The sequence below is a fragment of the Capricornis sumatraensis genome, chromosome 4, assembly GCF_032405125.1.
Source record: "Capricornis sumatraensis isolate serow.1 chromosome 4, serow.2, whole genome shotgun sequence".
Taxonomy (NCBI): Eukaryota; Metazoa; Chordata; class Mammalia; order Artiodactyla; family Bovidae; genus Capricornis; species Capricornis sumatraensis.
Genome location: NC_091072.1, coordinates 108,318,333 through 108,342,124, shown reverse-complemented (window position 1 = coordinate 108,342,124; position 23,792 = coordinate 108,318,333). Strand labels below are relative to the sequence as shown.

General features: G+C 39.3%; 1 protein-coding gene across 6 annotated transcripts in view; it reads right to left on the bottom strand.

Moving 5' to 3' along the window:
• NR1H4 (nuclear receptor subfamily 1 group H member 4) overlaps positions 1–23,792 on the bottom strand; it is a 79,929-nt gene that overhangs the window by 6,399 nt on the left and 49,738 nt on the right. For 4 of the 6 annotated variants that reach the window (XM_068969925.1, XM_068969926.1, XM_068969928.1 and 1 more), the window contains 5 exons: positions 14,574–14,726; positions 12,288–12,421; positions 10,155–10,253; positions 9,735–9,834; positions 4,374–4,520 (listed from right to left, as the gene is read on the bottom strand). In XM_068969925.1, the coding sequence (XP_068826026.1) occupies positions 4,374–4,520; positions 9,735–9,834; positions 10,155–10,253; positions 12,288–12,421; positions 14,574–14,726 (633 nt within the window). The remainder of the gene's footprint in view (positions 1–4,373; positions 4,521–9,734; positions 9,835–10,154; positions 10,254–12,287; positions 12,422–14,573; positions 14,727–23,792) is intronic. The other 2 variants (XM_068969927.1, XM_068969924.1) reach the window with 1 other exon arrangement.

Sequence of the window (23,792 nt, the reverse complement as noted above, 5' to 3'; positions counted from 1 at the left end):
AATTAGAGTGGATGATCAGAATTAATCACGCCAGCATAAACAAAGAGATGCTTTAAGTATTTCTGAGCCAGCAATTTCTAACATAAGCAATGTAACAACAGCATCATCCTGAAGGGGCAGTCTTTTCTTGTTTTCCTGCTTCCTCCTCCAGAAACTTGTTCTAAGTCCAATTAGTTGATTTTTGGTCACAAGAGGGGGCTATTTTCTAATTTAATCACAAAGCCTACCATGAAAATGTTAGTCGTAAAAAAAAATCAGTTTCTGTTTCTCTGTTTTTTTGTTTTCCTTAAAAAAGTCTGTGATTGATAAATTATTTTTCCAATGATAAATATTCTCTGAGAGAATAACCATGTGATAGAATTAACACTATGCTCTTTAAAGTTACTTTAAATGTAAATGTCTTTATTTCCTAATTAACTTCCTAGTTTTAATTGGGAGCAAAAATAAAACAGAGGTATGTGTGTGTGTATCAAACACAAATGCACATATACAAGGCATCTTCATTTGGCTAGGACACCCTACTCATATTTCAAGGCCAAGTTCAAATTTTGCTTTTTTTGTGGAGCTTTTCCTGTCATTTTGAAGCAAAATTTGTTGTGTCCTCCTCTATGTTCAATTCTATTGCACCTCTCACAATTCAAATCTCTCCCTTCCATTAGAGTGTGAAATACCATCTACATTTTATAAAAACAGGAGTCAACTGCTCTATCCCCAGTGCTTGGCACACTGCCTGACCAATAAAGATGTTTCTTATTCATATCTGTGTCCTTAGAAACTAGCATCCTACTGGAGACACAGTAGGAGATTAATAAATGCTTATTAAATTATGCAATATTATGTTTTGTTTGTTCCTAGCAATGAAGGTTACATAGCTGTGAGATGTACTAGGAGAAAGGATGCCATTCAGACAATGGAAATATTCCTGTGGTGCTAAGAGATTGGACCTTGGCCTCTTTCAATTGCTAACCTCCACTCAGTGAGTCATTTTTGCCATACTGTTGCCTTGATTAAAATATTTAAGATATTTAATACTTTCCAATAGTCTGAGTGGCTAAAATTTATCTTAGGATAATGGTGCTTAGGAGTTGCCAGGGTTTGGACTGTCAAATTTCGGATTCATCTCAACCGAATTCACCGATTTTTGTGCACCTTGTCTGTGCCAGGCACTGTGTTAGTGCTGGGAACAGTCCTCAAGCAGTGCACAGATTGATGGAGGAGACAAACGCATAAATAAATACATAATTCCCAAACTGGACAAGTAAAACAGGCTTGGGGAATACTGCTGAGGGGCAATGGAAATATTGACACTTGTGTTACTTTAATACTATCTCTTACTTTGAAGGGGTTTCTTACTATAATTTGACCCCCAAATTTGTCCCATGCCAAAATTATCATGTGACCACTTTGAAAAGCAGCATGAGAAGTTGTAAGATTTCTAAAGTTTAAGAATTAAAACTTTCTTATAAATATTCTGTCATTTGTCTCTGTACATTTCCAACCTTTCTTTCAAAGACAGTCTATGAACTGACAGTTTAAGTCTGCTTCATTAGAGAATTTAGCTTTTATAACGATTTTCATTTTGTGTAAGTTGCCAAAGTTAAAGCAGCAAAATCATATATATTTAAAAAGTAGAAAAAATATACTATATACGGTATGCTTTACTATGCTACAACAACTTTATCACTCTAATAAGCATCTCTCTTTCCTCTGACCTCATTGTCTCCATTCTATTTTTTGCTTAAATGCAATTTCAGATTGATAGATGCTGCTTGTGCCTTCTCACTCAACCAAAGGGGAAGAACCATGTCTTAGTGGGTCTTTATATTCCCTACCAGCTAGTAGCTGGGGAAATATTAGATCTTAGCAAGTGACAGGTACAATGTATAGAATACTGCTGGGCTTTGAATAGAACACCTGTGTTCATCTCCTGATAGTCTGCTGATTAGCTGTATGACCTTGGGCAGGTCACTCAGCCCATGTAAGCCTTTCCCCAATAATAGTATAGGAACATAGCCCTCACCTTTAGAGGCCATTGGAAATACTAAGAAGATGATGCCTGTAAAAGCAAACCATTGCACAATCACAAGGTATATTGTCATCTTGATAAACACTTGCTGAATTGAATATTTTACTTATGTCTGTTGTGGGTAATCAAAAAAGGCCAAAAAACACTATAGTTTTCAGAGGTTATTTCAATTTGAAGTGAACATAACAGAACAAGTTGTTAAGTCTGTGAGAAGTTATTGCTGATTACCTTAATGTAAAAATGTAAACTAATTAGTATCAGCAAGCCCTTTTCAGTTCTATCATATTTTATGGTATCATATGATTATTCCTATTTTTATTAAAAATTCCAGGTTATAAATGAATTTTACATAATACCACATTAGGAATAAAAACCTGATGCACTAGAACTGTGCAAAAAACTCAGCCACAGGTTGTGCCAGAAATATATTCTGAAGCCTCAATTAACATAAATAAACACTGTAATCCTCACTAGGTAAATGTATCTTGGGAGACAGCATCTTAGTGGATGTAATGGGATTTAATAATAGCAAACAAAAGAGTATGAATTTGGAGAACAGGAAAAGAAATTTCACATTATATTCTTTAAAGAGCTCTGTATGCTTAAACAGGGTAACTTTGAAATGTTATGCTATTCTGGAATTAAACATACAATAGAAATAAGAATGTATTATATTTGCATAAAAATAAAGTTATTCTGAAAGGTCATCTTGCAAGATCAGGTTTTTATATGGTGTGGGGAAAAGGCAATGTTCTGAAAATCCACTGGGGGATACAAATTCATAAATATTAATAAATGGAAGCATCACTGTAGATTAAAAATAGGAAGCAGCACATGAATTCGGATGGTTTTCATTGTCACAATATGTGGCTGATGTCTGGGTAAAGTATCTTATGAGCCAGAGGCATACATGTTTCTTTATACAGACTGTTCTAGAAGACTTCATTCTTGAACTTTTCTGAAATTTGCAGTATTACAAGTTCTGTAACTTCTGTTATCAAGTAAGGTTTTTTCTTTTTGATCACTACATATTTTTAGTCTATAAGACCCTCATGTTTTCTCACCTGGTTATTGCATTGGTCTCTTTACAGAGACCTGCTACTTGTCTTAATTCCCCCAAATCTTCTTTCACAATAAAGATCTTTCCGTAGTACTTTTATGGTCATATCGTATCTGTTCAGAATATTACCAAGAATCCCAATTACATAAGAACTAAAGCTACTTTTGTGGCATTCAACATCCTTAATAATCTAGCATTCACTGCACTGCATTTTCAGCTCCACAAATATTGTCTGGCAGCAATATCAAGGTATTTGTCAGTCCTATACATGGATGCTCTCTCATTTCTCCACATCTTTGTACCTGCAATTTCTATATTATTATATTGTAAAGGCTCTATCTCTTGGAATGCCTTTTTCAGACTTTTGTGGCTTGACAAGTTCATAACCATTCTCTATGATTCAACTGTAATTTTACATGCCTTTTCTGACTCAGCAGGAAGATTTGGCAGAAGGGAGGCACATCTTTAGGCTTCAACTTCATTTTACATACATATTCCTTACACTCCTTTGGAATCACTTGCTTATACACCTTACTTCTCCACTCGTCTGTGAGTTCCCCGAAGACAAAGACCATACATTCTCATTTCCATACCTCCCCATCACAGTATTCCTCCATAGTAAGTTAAACTGTGTGATTCATTCATTAGTTCATCTGAGAGGCAGTGAAGTATAGTGGTTAGGACATGTGGCTTCTGAAGTCAGGCTTCCTGTCTATCTCTGAAAAAATTATTCAACCACTCTCTTAGTTTTTTCATCTATAAAATGGGAAGAATAATAGTACTTAAAGGATTTTTGTGAGGATTTGAGGAACCAGTATATATTTAGAACAGTGTCTGAAACCCAATAAATGATGTATAAATGCTGCTATTGGTATTGTTTCTTATTTGGCTTTGAACTGAGATAGATTAATAGCTTGATACACAGTCATTCATAGCTGAAGTTTCTGAATAAATGGATCTTTTTTTAGACTGAATAATCCCCACTCCTTTATGTTATTTTAAAAATCATATTAATTTTCCAATATTTAAAAAAATTTCGCCTTTGGTCCTTCATCTTAATGCAGTGAAAAGAGTATTTTTGGTATTTTGCTATTACAACAAGAATTTTTGAACCAAGTCACAAAATTTGCATCTATTTAAATTGCATCTTTTCTTTTTTGTGTCATTTTCCATGCTAGTCACAATGGGCATAAATTACATAAGACAGGCAAGAGGCCTGCCTTCATGGCATATTCAAATTCTTACTTGCAGGAACAAATGCTTTTTACCATTAACCAAATTACTTACCACTCTTTCGAATTCTTTCTTCCAATAGGTCAGTATGTCCAGCTGGAAGTTTCTTACTGAAAATCTCAGCTGAACGGAGAAACATAGCTTCAACTGCAGACCCTTTCAGCAAAGCAATCTGATCTTCATGGTCCAATGTCTGAAATCCTGAATGAAGATGATAATCAAATCAGTATCAAAAATTGAATGTTCTATAACAATATTTCTGGAGAAGGCAATGGCACCCCACTCCAGCACTCTTGCCTGGAAAACCCCATGGACGGAGAAGCCTGGTAGGCTGCAGTCCATGGGGTCGCAAAGAGTCGGGCACGACTGAGCGAATTCACTTTCGCTTTTCACTTTCATGCATTGGAGAAGGAAATGGCAACCCACTCCAGTGTTCTTGCCTGGAGAATCCCAGGGATGGGGGAGCCTAGGAGGCTGCCGTCTGTGGGGTCGCACAGAGTCGGACACGACTGAAGCGACTCAGCAGCAGCAGCAGCAGCATAACAATATTTCACCATCCCCACTGACAGATAATTTCCATAAAGTGACTTTGTAATTGTTTAAGACTGAGTAGCCAAATTGAGTTAATAAGTATCTGTTATATTCCCCAAATAGAAGCTGAGTTTTATATTCATTGAGCAGGATTTGTTCAATGAGTTGGGCAAAAAAGGATATCAGGTCTACACCAAATATATATGCTTGTATACTATGGAAGACACAGGCTGATTCAGATGAAATACTGGAGACAAAGTGTACTGTTTCTGAACCATTATTTTAGTCACGTCAGAAAGGGTCAGAGAGGCTTGACTCTGTAGAATGGAAGTATCCACAAGCCAGAAAACATTTTACATGTACCCAGAGGTTTAAATGAATATTTGACCAACTCATGAGTCTTTAATCTATGTGAAGAAGCGGCATTCTACCCTCCTTGCCAAAAACACAATCAGGGTCACATTGAGGTGTCTGCTCTGAGCTCAGCACTGCCCATGCAGGGTAGGGAAAATAAGAGAAGTATGGGAAAGAACTGATGACCTGAAGAAATACAATGCTGCCCGGAAAATTCAAAGTCCTTATGCGGGCTTATAGGCTGCAGTCCCCAGCAGCCTCGTTGACCTCACTTTCTCCTTCATCACCTCCTCTTCAGTCATTGAGCTCCAGCCACACTGACTCCTGCTTCTGCTGTGAGCCCACAAGTCTAATTTTGCTTCAGGGCATTTGCTCTTCTCCAACTATTCCCATGCCTCACTCCCTCACTGTAGGCAAGTCTCTGCTTCAAGGTGACCCTACCTAAAATAGTACTTCCCAGCACTCACTAGTCCCTACCTTCTTTATCTTCATTCATAGAACTTAACACTGGCTGACATGATACTATAGGATTACTGGCTTATTTGTTAATCGTCTGCCACTCTCCTAGAGTATAAACTTTGAAGACAGAAACTTTGCCTGTTTCATTCATTTTTGTTCCAAGTGCCTGACATATAACTTGTATCCAAGAATTACTTGCTAAATAATTTTATAATGACTGAATGAATGGAAAACAAACACAAACTCGTGTGCATATATGTATTAATACTCAGACACACATGGACACATGAATACAGGCAGAAATAAACTAATGCCATCAGAGTCTAAATGCTCTGGAAAAGCATTAAAGAGCAACAGAATTCACAGAAGAGAGTAATGCCAAGAATGAAAAGTCACTACATTGATGGCAGGCATTCAAAAATACTTGCTTAATGAATAAATGAATGAATTGAAGAACTGAAAACATAGCAAGAGTCCATTAATGGTGATTACCTAAATAAATTATGGTAAATCAGTATAAAATATGACAGTATGGAGGACAGTATAAAATAAGGTCTCTAAAATCAGGTTGCCTGGAATAAAATTCTGTCTCTGACAGTTGCTATCTTTGTGATATTAGGAAACATAACCTTAGTGCCTCGCTTTCCTCATCTCCAAAATGGGGATTATAAAAGTACTTGCTCCTTAGGATTGGCAGAAGTATTAATGAAGCAATTGCATTAAATGCTTAGTACAGGTTTTGACATACAGTAAGTACTTAAATAATGTTAACTATCATTATTACAATAGAATACCATGCAGTTCTTAAAAGCATGAGACTGATTTATACATATGGACATGTGAAAATCATAGATGCTTAAAAATATATATATATTTTATGATCTCATAAATGTTAAAAAACCTGTGTATGTGCATGTTTGTAGAGATAAAAATATGTGAAAGCAATCAAACCAGACTTCTATTAATCATGGCCTAGAATAAAGATGATACAGGTGAGTGAAGAGGGGACTTTCTAACCCTAACTTTCTGCTCCATATATTTCTGCATTGTTTGAGTCAGGTGATTGAATTACTTACAATGGACACCAATTTATTCAGAGTTTTTCCATCTAAAACTTTAAAAATGAAGTGAAAGATTCCTTCTTTGCCTGCCTGCTGAGCCTGCCTTCTGAGATAGCCCAGATCTATGAGGTATGATTTTAAGGAGGTTTGGAAAGGTAGGAATTTTTTTTTATCAAAGTCCATTAATCTTTTAAATTTATCGCCCCATTGATAAGCAAACATTTAAATCCTTTTCCATAATTTGTATTTTTCCCAAGTATAAAATCAGATTGTGAGAGTAAAGAGTACGCTTTTTCAAATTATATTCCCTGTCTACCTCCTACCCAAGATTCTGAATCACACTTTTAGAAGCTATGCCCCTTTGTTTCTCTTCCTAAAATATAACCCAGAAACTTAAAATCAGTCCTGAAGTCTCATTTCCATCTCAGTGTCACAAATGCCTGATCAAGGCAAGTCTCAGAACATCTTCTGTAAGTAGCAGCTCTGCTGTAACCATCTCTTTTCCTATTGGTAATGAATAACCTTCCCCTGTTCTAAGAATTTGAGTCTTTTCTGTCTCTTAAAAAAAAAAAAAAAAGTCACTACCTTAAAGACTCTAAGAGCTCCTCTGAGGGCGGAAGCCTTGCTGAGTCTCCAGCACCCTGGATAGTGCCTGACACAGGTTATGTTCAAAGTGCTGAAAGACTCTTGCTGCGTCTTTCACAAAACACCCTTTCATACTGGTATTATATCACTATTATTATTATACATAATAATGTCATTTCTAAAGTTATTGTTAATCAATATTCTTAGTTTCTCAAGATTTTCTTGCCTTTAATTTCCTGCTGTACTTAAATTTTTTTCCTTCTACTTTACTCATAAAACATGCATTAATTATTTACACATGCATTAATTGTTTCTCTCTCTCAGGAACTATGTTAGGCACTGGAAATGAAGAGGTGTAAAAGATTCTTGCCACTGCTTTCAGATAAGCTACCTTCCTGTAAATAGGATTCTTTCTTTTCTTCAGTTATTCCTTGGTTCAATACCAACTGGCCATTTGAACTGAAAAGCCTCTTCCCATAAGCGACCAAGAACGTCACATTCTCCCTGTCCCAGTTCTACCCCCCACCCGGTTTCCACTCTTGTACAATCTTGGTTTTGATCAAGATTGCTCTAGCTAAATTAGCATGCAACAAATTAAGTTTCTCTTTCATTGTTAATAAAGGAATGAGATATATTAATGTTTCAATGATAACAAGAACTTTCTCCCCACGTTTTATGACTTTTGCATAAGCTTATATCTATCTATGACACATTTAATAATATAATAGCATAATGCTAGCAAAAGAAAGCAAATTAAATGTCTAATTAAAATCCTACATCAGAAGTCACCTTCTATAACAACATTACAGTGTTGTGCTACTATACAAGGTATATATGAGACCATGGTTTTCTACGAGACCATGGGTTTCTAATGTACTAACATATTTTAAAAACACTGGAACAACTTAAACCTATTGACTTAGCATTGATAATGCAGCTGGAAAATGGGAGGTGGGGAGGGGCGTAACTTTGGGAGATAAGAATCTTGAATTCCAGTTTATGCACTGGCACCATCTAAATGGGGCTTCTAAGGTGGCTCAGTGATAAAAAAAAATCTGCCTGCCAATGCAGGAGACTCAGGTTAAATCCCTGGGTTGGGAAGATCAGCTGGAGAAGGGAGTGGCAATCCACTTCTTGCCTGGAAAATCCCATGGACTGTGGAGCCTGGTGGGCTACAGGCCATGGTGTCACAAAGAGTCAGACATGATTGAGCATGCACACACAATCTAAATGATTATGGATAAGTCCCTCTCCCTCATCCCCCACATACAACTGTTCATCAAGCCCTATCAATTTTTGAGTCTCTCTTCATTTCCTCTTCTCTTTCTCTGCCATTGCTTTATCACAAGCCCTTTACCTAGATTGGTATAGTAGACATACTAACTGATTCTGACTACCTGCAATGCTTCCCTTTTCAAATCCATCTTATACACACCCAAGAAAATCATATCTCTGTGACATAAATTTCATCATGTTCTACTTCAAAAATAAATAAATAAATAAAGCCACCAAAACTCCTTACCATCCAGGGGATAAGAATTAAATCCTTTAGTTATGTCCTCATCAGTCTGGTACCAATCTGCCTTATGTCAAACCAAGAAGCCCACCATAGATACATTGAATTGTCTCTCCCATCTCTAATAATCCCATTCTTGTTCATGCCTCATTACATTTTCACAAGCAGATCTCTCAACTTGGAATGCCCCTTCTTTCCTATCACCAGGAAAACTCCTTTTTTATTTTATACCCAAATCAAATAAGGTTCTTTCTGAAGCCTCCTGGTCTTTCTCAGGTACAATTAAGAACCACTTTCTCTCTGTCCAAACAGTGCTTTGTGTACATTAAAAAAAATTTTTGGCCTTTAGTTACTCTACTTGAAGGTAATTGTTAGGTACTTAGTATAGTAAAAGGGAACGTCTTAGCTGCTCAGTCGTGTCTGACTCTTTGCGACCCCATGGACTGTAGCCCGCCGGCTCCCTTATCCATGGAATTCTCTAGGCAAGAAAACTGGAGTGGGTAGCCATTCCCTTCTCCAGGGAATCTTCCCAACCCAAGGATCAAACCTGGGTCTCCCAAATTACAAGCAGATTCTTTACCATCTGAGACAGCAGTTGAGACACAGAGTCAGACAGGACTGAGCAACTTTCACTTAGTATAGAATAAGTATCAAAAATGCTTATTGGATGAATAAATGGATGAATAACAATTCTGCAAAGTTTCAATTTTTAATCTATCATTTGGTGAATTATTATTAATGATTTGTTGATGAGTGGAACATGATCTGGCTCTAACATTTCATGTCTGTAGTAGACACATGAATTTAGAGCAGATGTGAGATGACTCCCATTCAATTGATAAACAGACACCTGCCTTTCAACATCACAAGAATACTGTATAGTAGAGAAGTAAGTATGTGCAAAGATACCTGGAAGTTTTTTTGTGAATTCTACAAGAACCTGTACATGACTGGTAGCCATTTCAGTTAAAATGAGAAAATTTTCTTCTGCGCTGAATTCTTCTTTTAACTAAATTTTAAGAAAAAAAAGCAAACAATAAGTAGATCAGAGAAATCAACATAAAATTATTAGACTACAGAATCATATTTATATAATAAAATTTAAGACCCAACTCATATTTTCAGATCTTTGGAGAACAAATGCTTTTTACCAAGCTAAATATGAGACTTACTCTTTGTTTGATGTAGCAAAAAGTTTAAAATATAACGTTAATTCTAAGCCCTAATCATTTTAAAGTAACAAATTCATATATACATTTGACCTCCAAGGTAGTCAAAGCTCCAGAAAATATTAACTTCAAACACATAATTTTCAGATATTGTACATACAATTTTATTTGTTATTTCCTGAGGCATCCTCTGCTTGCTATATGAATCCATAATATAATGAAGAAGATTCTGTTGATCTGGGGTGAGTTCAGTTTTCTCCTACACTGGCAAAAAAATAAAAGGTGTTAGGGAAGGTGGTTATCAGGCATGTTTCTCATATGTACATTCATCTAGAGTAAACCGCTAGCAGAAACTGTTGAAAAAAGCCCTAAATATGGCAGAAACTGTGCATGCACTCTGTTACAATGTGTACTTGCTTTCTCTGGGCCATTGGACAAGTTCTATCACATTACACTAAATTTGTCCAAAGTGGCTAATTTTCCTATCTACAAAACATGGATAGCAAAATATTCCTTTCATGTATTTCTTATGAAGAGATAATAATCTAGATATGAAGCCTATCAAGACAATTCACAAAATTACTGAAAATTCAAAGTTTAATCATAACTAAGAACAGCTTCCCACATATAAAATGGAGACTCCACGTAAATGTAGTTATGTGGAACAGGGGTCAACCAACTGTAGCCCATAGACTAAATCCACCTGGTTTTATAAATGTATTTCAACAGAACTACACTTGCTTTTCAGTGTATTGTCTATATTGCTTTTGTACTACCATTGCGGAGTTGAATGGTTCTCACAGAGACTGTGTGGCCAAGGCCTAAAATATCTGGTCCTTTATAGCAGTGTTACCAACCCCTTAAGTAGTGAGTCATCAATCTGGACAATTCAGACCCCAAACACCTCTTTCCCTCCGATTAGCATCTTTTGTGAGATGAGACTAATTGTGTTAACTCGTTGCTTCCTTTACTAAAGTGTTATTGACAAAGCACAACAGCAAAGCAATATAGCCGACCCTTGAACAACACAGGGTTTGAACTATGTGGGTCCACTTATGCATGAATTTCTTTTGTTAAACATGTTCTGCTGCACTACAGAATCTGTGGTTGGTTTTTGAATTCATGGACACAGAACTGAGGTTACTGGAGGGCTAGCATGTGAAATGACATGTGGATTTTCAACTGCCTGAGAGTGGGTACCCCTAATCACCCTCATGTTGTTTAAGGGTCATCTGTACTTTTAACATAAAATTATTTTTTCTGAAATGAATACAACAGAACATAGCTGAAAAACTAAACATGGATGACATTTTCAACAGTGGTATAATATTGAGAAAGGTATGACTTGACTGATCATAGATTACTGATTTTTCAACTAATGGAAAGTCAAAATTTTTCCAAAAGTCCTGGGCACCATCATCATATGTTTGGCCAAGCATCCAAGATGCTGTTCCTCCGTTTTGTCTGAAATCCTGAAAGGATTTCTTGGGTAATTTGTGACCTCGGTGGGAATGGCCTTTCTCTATTGATTCACAGATGGGTATTCACCCTGTCTTACCCCATGAGGACTAATCCACAAGCCTCTATTGAATCCACATCCTTTCTGGTCTGAGCCTCCCTTCTCAATGACAAGGAAAAAATGTCATCAAAATGTGGTTAAAAAAAATCCTCTTTATATCCCAAGCCATTCCCACTGGCAAACTTGGGGAAGCAGGAGAGGAATGGAGTCAGGAGATGGGAGCTTGCACTTACTCTACTTCATCCATGCTTACATGGGCTTCCCTGTATTTACTGCTGTGTTTCATGTGGCTCAGATGGTCAAGAGTCTGCCTGCAAAGCAGGAGACCCAGGTTTGATCCCTGGGTTGGGAAGATCCCCTGGAGAAGGGAATGGCTTTTGCTATCTTTTGAATTTTTATGTGGAAGCATATATTACTCTTTTGATTAAAAAGCAAAGAAGAGGGACTTCCCTGGTGGGCCAGTGGCTAAGACTCCATGCCCCCAACACAGGCATTGAATTGAACCCCTGGGTTCAATTCCTGGTAAGGGAACTAGATCCCATGTGGTACAACTAAAGATCTTGTTTGCTGCAACTAAGACTTGGCACAGCCAAATAAATATATAAATATTTAAAATAAATAAATAAAAAGCAAAGAAGAAATCCACTTGATGCACACTTGAAATGAAATCCTGATGTGGCTGTAGCCCTCGTCTGAAAGCCCCCCGCTCAACGTCATGACATCCTGGAAGCTCAGCAGCCACTGGTTCTGACCAACACCGTGGCCCATCATTACCCTGCATGACTTAGTTGTCGAGGTTACTTGTCGCAGGTCACGTCCTTCACTGTCTTCATGGATGGCGTGATCTGCATGCTGCTTCACATTTTTTCTCAGTCGTTTAGATTTACACTGAATTTCAGTTAGCAAGCCTGAAAAAATAAGCAGAGTCTTCACCATCCAAGGAAAGTCCTATTGGATGTGTGTGGTCACAAGGCAGCTGAGCTATAGTCAGCTCTAAAGGTCTCCTTTGCCAGCTGGCACTGAGCTGATTCTAGCCCTCCTGACACTGTAAGACTTGACCTTGAGCAAGAAATATATCTCCTGTGAGTCTCAGTTTCTTCCTTGATAAAATGGAAATGATATTTACCCTATAGAGTTTTTTGTAGATTAAATAATGACTAGGTCACTTTTTAAAATGAGTAAACAAAGAATCTGTAATAACAAAGCATTGTACCCATGTAAGGTAGTCAGTAAAAGAAGGTGAATGACACTCACCCTCTTCCTGGCCTAGGGGGGCCTCAGAAACTAGTGTTTCAAAACATAGTATTAATATTATTTTTCATTGATGTTTATATAATGTCCTGTAAGAAGTATATTCAATTTCACATTAAACACAGAAGTAAATATGTTGGGTAAAATGATGTCAACATCCTTTAGGGAAAAATCTTAAAGTTCTGTTAATTTTCAGGATTGTATAAATTATTGGGAATATAGTTATAGATGAAAATAACTCCAGGAGACTTTGAAATTTTTTTTTTTTTTGAATAATCATGGGACTTCCCTGGTGGCTCAAAAGTTAAAGAATCTGCCTATAATGCAGGAGACCCAGGTTTGATTTCAGGGTAGGGAAGATCCCCTGGAGAAGGTACTAGCTACCCACTCCAATATTCTTGCCTAGAGAATTCCATGGACAGAGAAGCCTGGCAGGCTACAGTCCATGGGGTTGCGGAGTTGGACATGACTGAGCAACTAACACTTTAACACTTTGAATAATCATATGAAATCATCATGAATTTTCACTTAAACAGAACAATCTAAAATAGTGGAGAGCAATCTCCCATGTTCCCATTTGACTTCCTCATTCTCTCAATGTTAATGAAACAAATCTCCAAGAATTTCTTTGTCCAGGGCATGTATTTTACAGGATCATACAAAAGTTCCTGTATCTGTTGCTGGATGAGTCTGTGTTTTCATAAATAATATTATAGACTCTTGTAGGTAGGTTCATGAAAAATGTCCTCAGGACTTAGCTGGAGCAGGTTCATATTTAAGTGATGAGGAACATGAACCACCTAGGATCGAAGCGAGTGTTTCCACTGTAAGATTGGATTCCAGCCGCAGCCCCTGCCGCAGTCTCTTGTTTCATACATGCTAAGAAGAGATTGTGATCGGCCACTATAAAACTTTCATCTATCCAGAGCTGGATTATTTACACTGCCCTATTTTTTCCCCTTCCTGCACGTATTATTTCTTTGGGTCCATCCCAGTTGCCTATGGTTGGGGAACAATAGAACTGGAGTCACCTTCCAAAGGTTTTTATTTCATGCAGCATTCCCTCTCTGAATGTTATCATCTCCTTGGTGATGTTTGTTTGTCTATTTGTGTTTTGAGAAGGAAGAGGACGTATCTCAGAATCTGAGGGGTCTGCAGAATTTTCAGGATGAAAAATTAATATGTTACATACTAGCGTGCATTCCAAATTCTGATGAAGATTACAGTTTCTCACAAAGCCAGCAGTTAATACAGTGTTTCTTTATCTGATCGAAAGACCAAATTATATTAAAACTCGGAGTAGTTAATTTCCTGTGTAAACCTATACAAATTGGTTCAAAGCTGCACAAAGAAGGAGTCTTAATAAAACGACTTGGTTTAAAACTCTATCTAGACAATTCAGAGGCAGTTATACCTTATAAAACATTTTTAATTTTCCTCACAGCTGTGAATTTGTATGCTAATTAATAAGTAAGCAGGATATTAAATTATATTTGGAGGAAATTTTAGACTTATTCTTTGTAGCTAATTAAAACGTGCTATTTTGGCTGTATGTTAAAGCCACTTCATTTCACATATAATTCATTGCAAGAATGGACACTAAAATACAGCTATTTCTTTCAGGTGTATGAAGTGCTTCTGCAGCTGACAATTTGGACAATTTCAGTGGTTCATTATTCTCTTCAAGAGCTTAGATGGTTTACTAAGTCCCTTCCTCAATTTTTGACCTACCATTCTAATTATATGAATTACCTGACATCTGCCTCCTTAAGAGATTTTTAGTGGAATTTAATTGTTTGATGCAAATACCTGTATACATACATTCAGCCAACATTCCCATTTCTTTGCATTTCCTTAGTCGACACTCTTGGCACTTCCTTCGCATGTACATGTCCATCACGCAGTTGCCCCCATTTTTACACTTGTACACGGCATTTTTGGTAATGCTTCTTCTGAAGAAACCTGGGGAAGAAACACAGAAAGGAGTAAGAGGCTCCTAACAACACACTCGACTTCTGAGATGGCGGAGCATCTTCTCATGAACCCTGCAGGGCACCTAGGCCCTCCTCAACCATACCTGTGACAAACGTCCTTTCAGTTGCACTGCATGGTCCAGACTGGCTGCTATTTTAATGACTTATCTCTCAAAAATAAAGACATGCTTGAATGATAGCCTCTCTTGGAAAAACTCTTTGTTTTAAAAGATAGATTACTTTCATTAGCGTATCTTTACAGGGAGACAATTACCTGCTAATGAGCTCTAGGTGCTAGTAGTAAAGAGTTGAATAAGTCATACCTGCCCTCTTACAGTTTATGGGCTGGTTGAGAACAAAGACATGCAAACAACCAAATCAGTGAAATTCCGTGTTCCTGGGCTGTGCTAGGGCAAAGAAGCTGGATGAATGGTCAGTTCTGGACGGAGAGGTCAGAATCAGAAGCGAGAAATGAGCTGTCTTAAAAAACAAGGGACTGTCTACCAGGCAGACAGGGAGCAGTCAACATTTAAGGTTTCATTTCAGTACTTAATATACCCCGCTTGGTATAATAATAAACATGCAAACCTTGCTTTAAAAATAAGCATCTCCCTGAAGAGGATGTAGCCATACCCACTGCTGCTCCAGTTCAGTTGTCTGGAGTAGGGCAAGGGATTGCCTGACTCCCTCTCTGCTTCTGCTCTTCCTCCTCCACCCATGGACCTGGATGACCATAGTTCCTGGCTCTTCCATGGTGAATCAAGAAAGAATTGTGGGAGGCAGGGGAGGAAGTGACAGGAAAGTGCTTACTTGCCTGGTGTTGTCAGAAGCTGGTTTCTACCTAGCGAATTTCTGAAATTGACTCTTTATCCCATGGGTCATGTTATTTTGAGAACTCCTCCCCTCTCCTTGATGAGGGCAAATATGTCTCTCTTCTAGCCCATGGCTTGTATCTCCCTCTGCTTCTAAGAATTTGGCAATTCTCCTCCATTCTCTTTCTTCTGAGGTCCCTCCATGTGGCACTTTTAGCATGGACTTAACTCCATGTCGTTTTCTCTGTTCCAACAAACTCAGAGAAAGTTTCTCCCACCTATCTATGAGCAGCCAGCTACCTGCCCTCTTGACCTTTCAACTTCTCAGGTGAAAGTCAGACATCAATCTCTGGTGTCCCTCAGCTGTGGGGAATATTTTTCAGTCTCCTCAAGTGATCCTGTTGACCACCCTTCCACTGGGCACAGGGCAGCAGGGCCTCCTTGGTGCACAGACCTTATCTGGGGAAGAGGGATATCTTTTCCTAATTCCCATGAAAGCTCCATACTTTTTCCACTGGTGTTGAGTGTTTGAGTGTCTCCTGTGGAGGTATTTGTCAGCAGTGGCCTGCCACTAGGGCAGGGCTTCTGGATACAGGAGACCTGGGTATGGCATAAACCCTCTTGGAAGAGATTGCCATTAACCCCACCACAGAGCCGCCAAAACTCACATAGGACTGGGGAAACAGACTCTTCGAGGGCACAAATAAAACCTTGTGTGCATCAGGACCCAGGAGGAAAGAGCTGTGACCCCACAAGAGACTGACCCAGACTTGCCCATGAGTGTCCAGGAGTCTGGCAGAGGTGTGGGTCAGCAGTGACCTGCTGCAGGGTTGGGGGCACTGAGTGTAGCAGTGTGTGCATGAGAACTTTTGAAGGAGGTTCCTATTATCGTCATTCAGTTCAATTCAGTTGCTCACTCGAGTCCAACTCTTTGCAACCCCACTGACTGCGGCATGCCAGGCTTCCCTGTCCTTCACCAACTCCCGGACTTTACTCAAACTCATGTCCGTTGAGTTGGTGATGCCATCCAACCAACTCATCCTTTATCATCCCCTTCTCCTCCCACCTTCAATCTTTCCCAGCATCAGGGTTTTTTCAAATCAGTTAGTTCTTCGCATCAAGTGGCCAAAGTATTGGAGTTTCAGCTTCAGCATCAGTCCTTCCAATGAATATTCAGGACAGATTTCCCCTGGGATGGACTGGTTGGATCTCCTTGCAGTCCAAGGGACTCTCAAGAGTCTCCTCCAACACCACAGTTCAACAGCATCAATTCTTCGACTCTCAGCTTTCTTCACAGTCCAATTCCCACATCCATACATGATGACTGGGAAAACCATAGCTTTGACTAGACAGAGCTTTGTTGGCAAAGTAGTGTCTTTGCTTTTTAATATACTGTCTAGGTTGGTCATAACTTTTCTTTCAAGGAGTAAGCGTCTTTTAATTTCATGGTTGCAGTCAGCATCTGCAGTAATTTTGGAGCCCCAAAAATAAAGTGTGCCACTGTTTCCCCATTTATTTGCCTGGAAGTGATGGGACTGAATGCCATGACCTTAGTTTTCTGAATGTTGAGTTTTAAGCCAACTTATTGATTCTCCTCTTTTACTTTCATTAAGAGGCTCTTTAGTTCTTCTTTACTTTCTGCCATAAGAGCGGTGTCATCTGTATATCTGAGGTTGCTTATATTTCACCTGGCAGTCTTGATTCCAGCCTGTGCTTCATCCAGCCCAGTGTTTCTCTTGATGTACTGTACATATAAGTTAAATAAGCTGGGTGACAACATACAGCCTTGACATACTCCTTTTCCTATTTGGAACTAGTCTGTTGTTCCATGTCCAGTTCTAACTGTTGCTTCCTGACCTGCATACAGATTTCTCAAGAGGCAGGTCAGGTCGTCTGGAATTCGCATCTCTTTCAGAATTTTCCACAGTTTGAGGTGATCCACACAGTCAAAGGCTTTGGCATAGTCAATAATGCAGAAATAGATGTTTTTCTGGAACTCCCTTGTTTTTTCCATGATCCAGTGAATGTTGGCAATTTGATCTCTGGTTCCTCTGCCTTTTATAAAACAAACTTGAACATCTGGAAGTTCATGGTTCACATATTATTGAAGCTTGGCTTGGAGAATTTTGAGCATTATCTTACTAGCGTGTGAGATGAGTGCAATTGTGTGTTAGTTTGAACATTCTTTGCCATTGCCTTTCATTGGGATTTGAAGGAAAACTGGCCTTTTCCTGTCCTGTGGCCACTGCTGAGGTTCCCAAATGTGCTGGCATATTGAGTGCACCACTTTCACAGAATCATCTTTTAGGATTTGAAATAGCTCCACTGGATTTCCATCACCTCCACTAGCTTTGTTCATAATAATGCTTTCTAAGGCCCCCATGACTTCACATTCCAAGATATCTGGCTCTAGGTAAGTGATCACACCATTGTGATTATCTGGGTCATTAAGATCTTTTTTGTATAGTTCTGTATATTGTTGCTACCTCTTCTTACTATCTTCTTCTTCTGTTAGGTCCATACAATTTCTGTCCTTTATTGTGCCCATTTTTGTATGAAATGTTCCTTTAGTATGTCTGTTTTTCTTGAAGAGATCTCTAGTCTTTCCCATTCTGTTGTTTTGCTCTATTTCTTTGCACTATTCACTGGGGAAGGCTTTCTTATCTCTCCTTGCTATTCTTTGGAACTCTGCATCAAATGGATATATCCTTCCTTTTCTCCTTTGCTTTTCACTTCTCTTCATTTCACAGCTATTTGTAAGTCCTCCTCAGACAGCCATTTTGTGTTTTTGCATTTCTTTTTCTTGGAGATGGTCTTGATCTCTGTCTCCTGTACAATATCACGAACCTCTGTCCATAGTTCATCAGGCACTCTGTCTATCAGATCTAGTCCCTTAAATCTATTTCTCAATTCCACTAAATAATAATAAGGGATTTGATTTAGGTCATACCTGAATGGTCTAGTGGTTTTCCCTACTTTCTTCAATTGAAGTCTGAATTTTGCAATAAGGAGTTCATGATCTGATTCTAATTCAGCACCTACTGACCTGAGGAGTTCATCTTTCAGTGTCCTATCTTTTTGCTTTTTCATACTGTTATGGGGTTCTCAAGGGAAGAATACTGAAGTGATTTGCCATTCCCTTCTCCAGTGGACCACATTTTGTCAGAAGTCTCCAACAAGACCCATCCATCTTGGGTGGCCCTACATGGCATGGCTCATAGTTTCATTGAGTTAGACAAGGCTGTGGTTCATGTGATTAGACTGGCTAGTTTTCTATGATTGTGGCTTTCAGTCTGTCTGCCCTCTGATGGAGAAGGATAAGAGTTTGACTTTTGAAGGATAGTTTGGCCTCAGGTCTGACAGAATGTGGTCCACTGGAGAAGGGAATGGCAAGCCACTTCAGTATTCTTGCCTTGAGAACCCCATGAACAGTATGAAAAGGCAAAATGGTAGGATACTGAAAGAGGAACTCCCCAGGTCAGTAAGTGCCCAATATGCTACTGGAGATCAGTGGAGAAATAACTCCAGAAAGAATGAAGGGATGGAGCCAAAGTAAAAACAACAACCAGTTGTAGATGTGACTGGTGATAGAAGCAAGGTCCGATGCTATAAAGAGCAATAGTGCATAGGAACCTGGAATGTCAGGTCCATGAATTAAGGCAAATTGGAAGTGATCAAACAGGAGATGGTAAGAGTGAACATCGACATTCTAGGAATCACCGAACTAAAACGGATTGCAATGGGTAAATTTAACTCAGATGACCATTATATCTACTACTGTGGGCAGCAATCCCTTAGAAGAAATGGAGTAGCCATCATGGTCAAGAAAAGAGTCCAAAATGCAGGACTTAGATGCAATCTCAAAAATGACAGAATGATCTCTGTTCATTTCAAGGCAAACAATTCAATATCATGGTAATCCAAGCCTATGCCCCAACTAGTAACACTGAAGAAGCTGAAGTTGAACAGTTCTATGAACACCTACAAGACCTTCTAGAACAAACACCCAAAAAAAAAATGTCATTTTCATTATATGGGACTGGAATGCAAAAGTGGAAATCAAGAAACACCTGGAGCAACAGGCAAATTTGGCCTTGGAATGCGGAATGAAGCAGTGCAAAGGCTAATAGAGTTTTGCCAAAAAAATGCACTGGTCATAGTAGACACCCTCTTCCAACAATGCAAGAGAAGACTCTACACATGGACATCACCAGATGGTCAACACCGAAATCAGATTGATTATATTCCTTGCACCCAAACATGGAGAAGCTCTATACAGTCAGCAAAAACAAGACCAGGAGCTGACTGTGGCTCAGATCATGAACTCCTTATTGTCAAATTCAGACTTAAACTGAAGAAAGTAGGGAAAACCACTAAACCATTCAGGTATGACCTAAATCAAATTCCTTATGATTATACAGTGGAAGTGAGAAATAGATTTAAGGGACTAGATCTGATAGACAGAGTGCCTGATGAACTATGGACGGAGGTTCATGACGCTGTACAGGAGACAGAGATCAAGACCATCCCCGTGAAAAAGAAATGCAAAAAAGCAAAATGGCTGTCTGAGGAGGCCTTACAAATAGCTGTGAAACGAAGAGAAGTGAAAAGCAAAGGAGAAAAGGAAGGATATACCCATTTGATGCAGAGTTCCAGAGGAGAGATAAGAAAGCCTTCCCCAGTGATCAATGCAAAGAAATAGAGGAAAACAACAGAATGGGAAAGACTAGAGATCTCTTCAAGAAAAATAGAGATACCAAGGGAACATTTCATGCAAAGATGGACTCGATAAAGGACAGAAATTGTATGGACCTAACAGAAGCAGAAGATAGTAAGAAGAGGTGGCAAGAATAGACAGAAGAACTATACAAAAAAGAGCTTCATGACCCAGATAATCACGATGGTGTGATCACTCACCTAGAGCCAGACATCCTGGAATGTGAAGTCAAGTGGGCCTTAGAAAGCATCACTATGAACAAAGCTGGTGGAGGTGATGGAATTCCAGTGGAGCTATTTCAAATCCTGAAAGATGATGCTGTGAAAGTGCTGCACTCAATATGCCAGCACATTTGGGAACCTCAGCAGTGGCCACAGGACTGGAAAAGGTCAGTTTTCATTCCAATCCCAAAGAAAGTCAATTGCAAAGAATGTTCAAACTACAGCACAATTGCACTCATCTCACATGATAGTAAAGAAATGCTCAAAATTCTCCAAGCCTGGCTTTAGCAATATGTGAACCGTGAACTTCCAGATGTTCAAGCTGGTTTTAGAAGAGGCAGAGGAACCAGAGATCAAATTGCCAACATCCGCTGGATCATGGAAAAAGCAAGAGAGTTCCAGAAAAGCATCTATTTCTGCTTTATTGGCTATGCCAAAGCCTTTGACTCTGTGGATCACAAAAACTGTGGAAAATTCTGAAAGAGATGGGAATACCAGACCACCTGACCTGCCGCTTGAGAAACCTGTATGCAGGTCAGGAAGCAACAGTTAGAACTGGACATGGAACAACAGACTGGTTCCAAATAGGAAAAGGAGTACGTCAAGGCTGTATATTGTCACCCTGCTTATTTAATTTCTATGCAGAGTACATCATGAGAACACTGGACTGGAAGAAACACAAGCTGGAATCAAGATTGCTGGGAGAAATATCAATAACCTCAGATATGGAGATGACACCACCCTTATGGCACGAAGTGAAGAGAAACTAAAAAGCCTCTTGATGAAAGTGAAAGAGGAGAGTGAAAAAGTTGGCTTAAAGCTCAACACTCAGAAAACGAAGATCATGGCATCTGGTCCCATCACTTCATGGCAAATAGATGGGGAAATAGTGGAAACAGTGTCAGACTTGATTTTTTTGGGCTCCAAAATCACTGCAGATGGTGACTGCAGCCAGGAAATTAAAAAGCGCTTACTCCTTGGAAGAAAAGTTATGACCAACCTAGATAGCATATTAAAAAGCAGAGACATTTCTTTGCCAACAAAGGTCCATCTAGTCAAGGCTATGGTTTTTCCAGTGGTCATGTATGGATGTGAGAGTTGGACTGTGAAGAAAGCTGAGCACTGAAGAATTGATGCTTTTGAACTGTGGTGTTAGAGAAGACTCTTGAGAGTCCCTTGGACTGCAAGGAGATCCAACCAGAACATCCTAAAGGAGATCAGTCCTGGATGTTCATTGGAAGGACTGATGTGAAGCTGAAACTCCAATACTTTGGCCACCTCATGTGAAGAGTTGATTCACTGGGAAAGACCCTGATGCTAGGAAAGATTGAAGGTGGGAGGAGAAGGGGAAGATAGAGGATGAGATGGTTGGATGGCATCACTGACTCGATGGACATGAGTTTGATTAAGCTCCGGTATTTGGTGACAGACAGGCAAGCCTGGTGTGCTGCAGTCTTTGGGGTTGCAAAGAGTCAGACCCGACTGAACAACTGAATTGAACTGAACTGAACTTCCACTGGTGGCCCCTAGGGGAAGACAGCTGCACCCCACACCTTTGCAATGGGGATGTGGGATTCCCAGCACACTAGTCACATTTCCTAAACCTTTAAAGATCCCTCTGTAAATTCCTCCTCACTTCAAACCTTCAAAGTGGGCATATTTATCTAGTCTTTAATGACCCACCACAAGATGGGCTTGCTTAGAATTTTAGCATCTATTGTCTTCTTGCCTCTGTCAAAACTGAGACAGCTGTGTCCTTCTATTTTAACAGCCTATTGGAATAATAGCTGACATTTACCAAACACCCACTGGCTTTTGTTCTAACCACTTCACTTGCATTATTTATTTAGTCTTTATATCAATTTTATTATGATGATAATATTACGTGTCCCCATATTACAGATGAAGAAGAAAGGTACATAGAGGTTAAGTACTTTGGTCATGAGCACATTGTTAACAGGTGGACTAGAAAGTTCAAATCCAGGCAGTCATGTACCAAACCCCACACTCTTAACCACGAGGCTATAATTGCCCCTCTCACATCAGAAGAGAATCACTTAATATTAACTCCCTACTATCTGCAAGCTTCATCAAAGAATGCAAGAGCTACACCAAGATGAAGAAAACATTCCTGTCCTCAGAGCTTCCAACTTAGTGGCAAGACAAAAGAAGTAAAATCACAGTATAATGCAGTGGAGAGTAATAGGAGAGCTAATTAAGTAATAAATTACTGTAATGTAGATGAAAAAGTGATCATTCCATGGCCATACTAAATTCTTGTGAAGGATATGCCACATTAAAGGGGAGACAGCAGTTCCATCATAGACTTAGAGACTTGCACATTTGTTATTACAATTTCCCAAGCAGAAGGCAATAAAAATTGTTCTAGTAAGATAAGTATATGAAGCTTTCCCATCATTGAGAAGTCTAGTGTCATGAGGAAAGGCATTATATGGGCTGGGAATGAAAGAAAGTGAAAGTGAAGTTGCTCAGCCGTGTCCAACTCTTTGTGACCCCGTGGACTATAGCCTACCAGGCTCCTCCGTCCATGGGACCCTGATTAATTCCAAGTAGCGGAAGTCACTTGGAATGATTCAGGGCCATTCTGAGCCCGTATGTCTTTTCCTCAAGACACTAGACTTGACCTGGGTTCGATCCTTGCAGGGGTTGGGAAGATCCCCTGGAGGAGGGCATGGCAACCCACTCCAGTATTCTTGCCTGGAGAATCCCCATGGACAGAGGAGCCTGGCAGGCTACTCTCCACTGGGTCACAAAGAGTCAGACACGACTGAGCAACTAAGCACAGGGGAGGTCACAGAACTCATGATGGAATTAGAATTTGAGCTGGACATCAGAGAATAAGTAGAATTTTGAAACATGGACTTTGAAGGAGGAAGGAAAGACTGGGAAAGGAGCAAAGGCATGGAGTTATGGAAATTCCAAAGAAGGGTAGATAATCCATCTTGATGGGAGGGTATAGTGTGGGGAGAATTAGTGGGAACTGGATGAGGGCATGTGATAGGACAGAATATGGTTAAATGAACTTGAGCTCCAAGCAAAGAAGCTGAAATACCTTTGAAGGGTTTTGGCAGGGCAGGGTCTAACCTAATCTATATGTTGGGAAGATGCCTTGGAGCAAGATCAAGGTGGGACAGGGAGACTGGAGACAAGAGGCTGTTATGGCCAGAGGGGGATGGATGCCTGACTAAGAGGTAGGGAAAATAGGGAGGAGGAAACAAGGACATTCAGGCCTAGATAACTAACTCAATATGAAAACAGGCTGAAGAAAAAAAAAGTCATAAACT